The sequence below is a fragment of the Notothenia rossii genome, assembly GCF_949606895.1.
Source record: "Notothenia rossii genome assembly, chromosome: 11".
Lineage (NCBI taxonomy): Eukaryota > Metazoa > Chordata > Actinopteri > Perciformes > Nototheniidae > Notothenia > Notothenia rossii.
Window position 1 is genome coordinate 15,706,773 of NC_136910.1, and position 9,602 is coordinate 15,716,374.

The window sequence follows — 9,602 nt, forward strand, 5'->3', positions numbered from 1 at the left end:
GACATTACCTGTGCAGACATCTCACTCTGTTTGGATTCTCACAGTTGTTGATGCCATGATGCTTACTGGTTTCATCTTTCTGCTCTTCCTCACAGGTAAGCCTGTTTATTTATTTAGTGACTGTCCTCTGGTTCTGCTCATTTAAAGAGCATTTTTTTCGGTTTCCGGAGTAATACCAAAATGTACTAAAAAAAGAAAGAAAGAAAGGAAGTAAGCATATCAAAATTGTAAATATATAATTTGTTTTCTTTTTTAATGACATTTTAAAAATGGCTTATTATAGGAACATTAAAAGAAAAAAAAACAGTGTACTTAGAGAACTTTGCTTACATAATTAGGTTTATATACCGGGATATGAGCCGGAAAAGGGTGCATGATTTCAACAACATGCAATTTGGCGTTAATAGCAGATATCTCTCTGATGGAGAGCCCCATTTAAACTTGAATTAGTGTAATAATGATCACTTTCGAAAGTCATTAGTGGACTGGTTGGATAAAACCCCTGCAGTTCTGCCAACGCCCATCTCGTAATGGCCTTTCAGTGACCACAACCACAGGATATTGCTGCAGATATTTGTGAGCTGGTGTTTATTTCTGGTTTGATGATACACTCAGAAGCAATGAAAACCTACCCACAGAGAATAATGTCATTTTTCTCTGAATGTCCAGACAAACAGTAATGTGGAGCATGTTTCCACATTACCTTATTATGTAATGAGTCATTTTCTGAATGTCTTGATGTTTTTGCTGTAGATGGGGTGTTACCTGAGAATAACTGCAGTTATCAGGATGTTTTAAACCACCTGCAGCTGACCAAAACCAATGAGCTGTACTCAATGACCCGCCCCGTTAAAAACTACAAGCGCCCCACACAGGTTTCTCTGGAAGTGCTGCTCTATGCCATTCTGGATGTGGTAAGTGAAAGCTTTCATGTTTTCCCGAACTGTGAAAAGATATTCTGACGAAAAAGCTCATTGAACAATCTTCAGGGTTTTTAAGGAGGAAATGCAGTACAAGCAAATTGGTTCCTGTGGGGAAAACTTCTATGTAGCAATGCAGTGGGAGTCACCGACTCATGAAGGAGACACGGGAAGAGCAGGAGCTTTGATGTCAAACACTGATGGTTTATTTAGGAGGTTCGGCCGGAGGATTCACATCACAAGTCACAGCAGTCTCTCTCATTACCCCATTTAACTGGTTTCACAGAGAGTAATCAACATTGAGAAGATAGCCTAAACAGTTGGGAACACTGAGTTACTTGCGTCTGACACTTATGGCCTCGAAGATTTCACACCTTGGAGTCCACAAACACCGAGAAGGAAGTGTCCCAGTGTACCCACAACAATAAACCATCTATGACCTAGGGTTGCCCGGTCATAGAATGGGAACAACAACATTATGGCTGAAGCAGCCTATCTCCTTAAAGGAGATAACAGACGTCAGGGTTGGTCATGCACATCATATATAGGAGTCTAGGAGAATTATTTCCCTAACAGTTCCTTTAGTTGTTCTGTTCTCCAAATTTGAATGGAGATACTACCTTGTATTCACGTGTGTCTATAATAAACTAAATAACATTACAAATACGGCAATTGATTAACATTTAGCTGGAACATAAGGAAACAATAATCTTATTAGCTTTCGTAATATTTACCTTTAATTGAGCCTAAGTCACCAAATGTAATGTAAACAAGTGTGATTGAGCCCAGATTTGTATTACCATGCAGACAACTTCTGCAGGTTTTCATGTATTACGAATAATATAATTTATTATTTTCAACTTTCACCGGGTGACCTCTTTAAACTCACTTTAGCCCTAATCAGACCTAACATATACTCGTTATTTATTTGTTTACAGGTTGAGAAAGATCAGAAATTCATCCCTTATGTTTGGACTGTCATGGTGAGTGCTTTGATGAATCCTGAAGGAACTTTTGTTTGGAAATGTTTTTCCATTTAAACGATATATTATGTTACCGTGGATCCTGTTTCTGTTTTCCTCTGTAGAGGTGGCACAATGAATACATATCCTGGGATCCAAATCAGTTTTGTGGAATTGATAATGTTTCTCTTCCTGCTGAAGCGTTGTGGATACCAGATATCACTATTGAGGAAATGTAAGTGTAACTGCACACACACACACACACACACACACACACACACACACACACACACACACACACACACACACACACACACACACACACACACACACACACACACACACACACACACACACACACACACACACACACACACACACACACACACACACACACACACACACACACACACACACACACACAAACACACACACTTTTTCTGTAATGGTCAGATACTAATGTAGTTAGAAAATTGAAAATTAACAAATTAGACTAAACAAATACATGTCTGTCTTTTGCAACATCAATAGTTCACGTAATGTTTACCCTTTGTATAATTTCTTATTTGTGACCAAGTCATATTTGTGATCTGGACCGTTATTTAAATAATTTGTTATAGTATTATCTCAGCAAGGCACTGTACCAGAAGGGATGCATATGGACTTTTAATTTGTTAAAATAATCCTTGTCAATTATATCTTCTCTTATTTTGAAAAAGTCCTGAATCAATTGCCATCATTTGTGTTTTTGTGTTCACATGTCTCTATGTGTTCTCTTACAGGACAGAGAAGGACAAAGCCCCTCCGAGTCCTTATCTCACAATCAATGATAAAGGTGATGTTGAAGTCCAGAACGACCAGGTGCTGGTCAGCACTTGCAGGATGCACATTTACAAGTTCCCCTTTGACATACAGAACTGCAACCTCTCCTTCAAGTCTATCATACACACCGGTGAGAGCATGGCGAGTTCTGTAAGAGTTTGTTGTGACATGAGGTAAACTTTAGGGGATGAATATCGGGGGTTCATTCATAAAATAACTGGTGAGGTACAGTTTTAATGGGGAAATCGAGCAAATGTTATGCAGATGCCCAATGATGATGGTCCATTGAAGAAATAAGTTCCTCAGGGTGGACTATATTGATCGAGAAAGGTAGCAAAAAAAATGCAACAATTAATCTTGAAACTGGTGAGTCATTGCAGGAAATAAGTTAAAAATAAGCAGCATTTTATTTTTGTATCATACAAATCAGCTTTGTGAATATAATGTCCAATAGACTCATTCGGAGAGAAAAACTGCCCCTTAAAAAATACCTTTTGTCTTTGTAATGATGCACTGGACCTGTGAATAAACCGCAATGCTAGCTAAAGTGTTTAAACAAAGTCACACTTCTGCATGTGCAATGTCAGCAAATGAACTCAATCATGTCATGCTACAACTTTTAATAAGAAAAAACTAAACTTTTTTCTATAATTTTCCAGTGCTTCACATTAAAAACAGTCTGTTCCGCCACATTTTCATAATGAATATTTGTACACCTGCCAACGTGTAGAGTTTGCTTGAGGGATTCAACTTTGCAGGTCATAGACGGTCTCACATTGTGGGTGGATCCTCTGGGACATCTTTCAAGAGTCTCTGTGGAGGTGTAGCGAGACCGCCTCTAGTTTCAGCTTGTTAAGGCCCAGGGTGAAGGCGGCCTGCAACTCCTATCTTGAGCTTTACAGAACCCCTCGTCCACACCTCACCACTTCCCAGGCCCGGGGACTTAGTTCTTGCTGTACCCTCTCTCCATTTGATGAACTGGGGTGGATTGTCTTTACTGCGAGGGCTCTGCAACAATGTTGACAACCCATTCAAACACCTCTTGAAACCCCTTTTGTTCACCATGCTTTTTGGGTGTGAATGTTATCAACATTAATATCTATACAACAAATGAGTTTTAACATTGTTTATAGATGTACACTCTTTATTTGCACCAGATCAAGTTAATTTGGTTTTTAATGTTAAATAGTTTATTCCGTATTTCCAACATAACAAAGTATGTCCTGCTGCCTCTACTGGCTTGTGAATCAAACTTACAATGGCTTACTGTCTCAACCACTCCCAGCACTTTACATCCATTCCCATCTAAAACCACCTTTCCGTCCATTTATCTTTCGTTCCAGCAAAGGACATTCGACTCCAGCCAAGCGACAACTCTACAGAGGCCACAGAGTGGTCCCGTGACGTGATGCGGACCCAGTACGAATGGCTGTTTCTCAACATGACCGTTACCACCAACAACGCCAGCGATCTGATCAGCCAAGACATCATCATTTACACTGTACGTATACAGATGTACACAGTATCCTTTTTTTTCTTTCAGTTTGTGACCAAATGTCATTTATTCGCTCATTACCCCCATAATGTTCTGTCCATCAACCTTTCCTTATTTCTTTCACGTTTTGGTCCTCAATATTTCTCTTTTCCATTTATATCCTTTTCACTTTTGCTACTTTACCTGATCTGAAAATGTAAATAAAATTGTATCTCAGAAATATATTTTTTTGAGTCCATTTTACAGGTTTTTCCTCAAATAAACCTATTGATAGAGAATGTACTCGAGGAAAAATACTTTTTGGTCTTAAAAATCAAATCCAAACCACTAATGTATAAAAAGAAGAACAGAGTAGAAGTGAAAAGAGACCTTTTTGATGCAGCTGCATTGATGTAAATGTGCATGCTGCATTGACATTCTATTCCTAATGTTATTTTTATTTCTAAGAAAGTTTAACTTTTATATAAAAGCCCATTGTGTTGGATATTTTGTATGAAAGGTATACAAACAAAGTTCTTTATTAGAATAACATATATAATTGTTATTTTAACATATTATTTAATTTAAATGTTTTCAATATTAAACATAACTATCTGACACCAACATTTATTTCCCAGATCACCATGAAGAGGCGGTCTCTCCTCTATATTGTCAACTTCCTGGTACCTGTCCTGTTCTTCCTGTGTCTGGACTTGGCCTCCTTCCTGATCTCAGACAGCGGGGGAGAGAAGCTCAGCTTCAAGGTCACTGTGCTGCTCGCTGTCACTGTGTTACAACTTATTCTGAATGAAATTCTCCCTGCCTCTTCAAACAGGATTCCTCTTATTGGTAAAGCAGCTTATAGAGTCATTCCTATTGGACTGTCAATGTGTGTTTATTTGTCTTTATTAATGCTGCTGCCTTCTCCCTCAGCGGTTTATTGCATTGGGATTTTTGCTCTGATGCTACTAAGCCTCCTGGAGACAATTTTGGTGATGCATCTGATGGAAAAAGACTCCCAAGCATCCCAAGACAACAAGGCAGATAATGGTCGGAGCAAGGACTGTAACAAGAGGGGCAAGGCCAACTTCCACAATAGTCACCAAGGTAAGACTAGGATCGATTTTCCATTTTGACGATGGGTTCCACCATCGGGGAGAATGGGCCCCGGACCTATATATAAAGCATCTTAAATGTTGTGATCCTATATTTCAAAATGGTCTCTTGTTATGATGTCTTTTAGTTGTTGTTGTTATTATTACATTCCGGTTAATTGTAATATCCTTTCAGAGGGGAACGAATGGACTCAATGCGGCTGTATCTATGATGCGTGTGAAACTCCGTCTGAATTGCTGCCTGTAACCAAAGAGGTTAGATTTGAGTTGCACTTTGCCACAAAATGCCAAATCGCAAACGTAACTAATGATAAAGGTAAAATCCATAGTTGTGTTAACCAGACTACAAAATATGTTTTGCAGGGCAACAGCAGAAAGGGGATTGAGGAGTATCATGCCTTGGAGAAGCTCTCAGATGAGCTGAGGGAGATGCAGAAAACATTGTCCCTGCTCCTCAGTAACACCAAGGAAGTGGCGAAGCCTGGTTACTGGACCAGAGTGGCAAAAAAAGTCAACAAAGTTTTCTTTATTTTCTATTTAACAGTGGTAAGTCTGTTCTTAATTATTATCTTTTTAAAATGGAACACTGGATAGAGGTGATTATTGCTACATCATAAAAACACAATTGTCTGTTTCCATTTCAATAATTACACTAAAATGACTATACTGTATCTAATCTTTTCATGTCTTCAGTGTCTAATATGCACAATGTGTATGTATCACAGATTGTCTAGATTCGTAGTTGATGTTTATATGTAATATAAAAGTTGTTAATCTGAAGGTACAGTATTAGCTTTGAAAACATATATCAAGCTCATAGTATCACACAAATAAATAATACAATACAAATTATGCATGCTCTTTTTTATGCTTAATGTATGCTTAGTGCATGTGATGTATTAGTGTTTTGCATAACATTTTAATTTCATACTTGTTTTGTATAATGCATTCCTGATTATATATCTTAAGAGAACCATTGTGAAAATAAGTTGCTCTCGATTCGATAAATAAAAGTTATCTGTCTTCAAAAAGTACTAGTAAATTATCATTTGTCTCCTGAAACAAACACACACAGTTAGGTTTTTATCAGTTGTGGGGACCAATGATTTGCTTTGGTCAATTTTGGGGACATATTTGTATGGATACAATTTCTGGTGTGCTTGACACTAGTTATTTTTAATGTACTATTTCATATTCCTCTGTATGTTCATTAGAAAAAATGTATGTGTTAAATTGCATTGTGTTCTCATTTATTGTATCAATATAAATTCAGCTGCCGGCAATGCTGCCCCCTCCTTTTGGAGCATTTGTACTGCACATTACACCTTATAACATGATTAAAATGTATTCACTTTGCATCAATGAGATTGGATTGTTGATCATTGAAATAATATATACATGCAGAGACATTGTAGTTGACATCAAATAAACATATGGTTTTGTTAAATTATTCTGGACCACTTTGCAACTTAATTAAAAGCGGCGGAATAAAGAAATGTTCGAGCCTGTACTGGAGGTGATGGGAAAGCTTGACACAGTAATCACCTGGGGCCTCATTTATAAATGGTGCGTACGCTCAAAAGATGGCGGACGGCAGTTTCTAAGCAATGTTTGCGATTTATAAAAAAAAAATTGACGGGAAAATGTGTGGTCCTCCACGCATCATGCGTATGCGGTACGCACAAAAACAGGAGAGACAAGAAACTGCGACACCGCTGGCAGAAGGAAGAATGGAGAGAAATGTATGAAAATAAAACCATAAATATAATGTTACCTCTCATTTATCATCCTCACCAGCATTTGACAAAGGCTGAGGAAACCAAAATTAACCCGCACCCTACTCCCTAGCATAATTCTTGCCAATGTTCATTTCCCTCGGAACAAGAGTGAAAAGTTACAACCCAACGCACTCTGACAGCTCTGGCACTCCTCAAATAAAACCTTTGAAAGATTGCTTTAATACATTTGGATACCATATATTGTTTGATTAATGAATGCAATGCCTTTGCCAACACTTTCTGTGGACGTAAATGAACGGTGCTAAATTGCCTGAGCAATTCCATTCCAGCAATGTTTGCGTCTGCCGTCTGTCGTGTTCTTGGTTAATCCATTCAACATTTTTAAATATATAATAACGACAGATATACAATATTTAAAGGGCCCATTTCATGCTTTTCTGGTAATTACCCATCCCCTTGTGTGTTATGAAGGTTTTTATGCATGTAAACGGTCTGCAGAGTCACAAACCCTCAAAGTACATCCTGTAGCGAATACAACTCTAACACAGAACATACCTGTCTCTGCTGCCCCAGAACGCCTCGTTGGAGATTTCTCTTTTTCCATTGTTTTCTTCTTGGGTATAGTCAAGTATTTGGGTATAGTGATATAACGTAACGAGCCGTAACATTACGTTACGTCCGTGGAGCCGTTACTTCCGTGGAGCCGTTACTTCCTGACACACACACACTCAAACTTTTCTCAGCAGCAGCTCTGTCGATTTCTCCGCCGATTTCTCCTCATTTAGCTCAATGTACTTCCTGGTCAGTTCGGCAACACAGAAACAACGACAATGGAGCGGTTCATCGATTTTACTTCGAGCTTGGCCTTAAATATAAAGATATAACATCAGTGCTTGGCAATAGGTTGCGGATCAATAACTCGTAAAAATACAAACAATATGACTTTACAATCATAGCAAGGTAGACAACGAGCTACAGAGTCGTTTTTATCAGAACAGTTCGATACGCGCCGCTATCCGAGCTAAACTTCAAGAATTTGTCACAATCTGCAGCTGGAGGAGGGAGATGAGTGCTTAGGGACTGTCTACAAACTGCAACGGGGTTTTGCGAGATCTCGCCAAAGTATTGCGAGATCTCGCAAAACATTTTTTTTTCTTCTTCTCCATGTCCCCTAGGTTGCTCCGCACATTCCTGCATTCAATTTGCACGTTCAAATTCACAGAAATCTTGCAAACATTACATTTCAGTGTGGACATGCAGAATGCCCTACTGTATTCAAAGTGTTTTAAAATATTGTGTATTATCTAAGAATAGTGATAATGTATAACAGTGCCTTTTGTTGCGTCTCGTTAAATGTGTTAGTTATGTTTATGTATTATGTCCGTCATTTCATGTTTAGTCAGGTTTTCATGTTTATTCACGTCATGTCAGGTCTGTCTATTTATGTCATTCATCTCTAGTTAAGTCCCTGTGTTTCATGTCGTGTCTCGTTTTCCATTTCCTGTTTTATTCTTGTCTCTCATTTCAGGCCCTGTCACTTCCTCCCTTTGTGTGTTTTCCCGCCATCGTCACCGTTTGCCCCGCCCCTGATTGCTTCCACCTGTTCCCACTCACCTCATGTTTAAATAGTCCTGTCTCCCTCCTGTCCTGTGTCAGTTCATCTTGTTTTGTGTTGATTTGTTATCGCCACTTATATGCAATGGAAGACTACATTTGTGGTAGCCATGGTAGGCTCACCCATTTAGCACAAGAAAATACATGTTCTTAATACCATTGTTACAATGTATTGTTTGCTGTCTCCCTGCAGTTATTGGTGAGCTTTAAAATGGTGTCAAGAATTTCTGGTAATCTGTAAATTACCAGCACGACATAAAGTATACTATAATAAAGAAATTGTTTTACAGTTACAATACTGATACTGTAACTTAAAATGATAGCATTAAAGTTTCTATTTTACAGTTAAAACACTATTACCGTAAACAAAAATACAATGCTTGGAAATTACTGTGTTTTATTTTACAGCTATAACACTATTGCTGTAACAAAAAATAAAGTAATTACATATTACTGTGATTCATTTTACAGTTAAAACACTATTACGGTAAACACAAATACAGTTCTTGGAAGTTACTGTGTTTCATTTTACAGTTAAAACACTATTACCGTAAACACAAATACAGTACTTGGAAGTTACTGTGTTTCATTTGACAGGTTAAACACTATTACTGTAAACACAAATACAGTACTTGGAAGTTACTCTGTTTTCCTTTTTAATACATTTTACAGTAAGTAACTTGTCAATTGCTGCCAGTTAAATACTGTGAATTTCACAGTACGTTCCTTACAGTGTATGGATCTCTCAACACCCATATGAAACAGAACTGTAAGCAGATTCTCTATTTATTTATGGATATTTTACAAATCACTCTCCTTTTAAACTGTATTCTTGTTTATTAATAACAACTTTTCTTTTACTGTCATATAGTATTTTATACCTGTTTACTTTATTCTCTTATTTTTTTATGACTTTAATGATCATATAAAGATGTGCCTTTACCCGACTGCTTGTA

At 37.8% G+C, this 9,602-nt stretch overlaps 1 protein-coding gene across 1 annotated transcript; it reads left to right on the forward strand.

The window, feature by feature from the left end:
• Positions 1–5,887, forward strand: LOC307024409 (5-hydroxytryptamine receptor 3A; the record flags this gene model as incomplete). The annotated part of the gene is made up of 10 exons (XM_079658478.1): positions 1–95; positions 754–914; positions 1,859–1,903; positions 2,008–2,117; positions 2,665–2,834; positions 4,048–4,205; positions 4,817–5,027; positions 5,112–5,285; positions 5,469–5,548; positions 5,657–5,887. The coding sequence occupies exons 1-10, from the start codon at positions 56–58 to the stop codon at positions 5,885–5,887; spliced, it is 1,380 nt and encodes a 459-aa protein (XP_079514604.1). The 5' UTR covers positions 1–55.
• Positions 5,888–9,602: the final 3,715 nt, after the last annotated feature.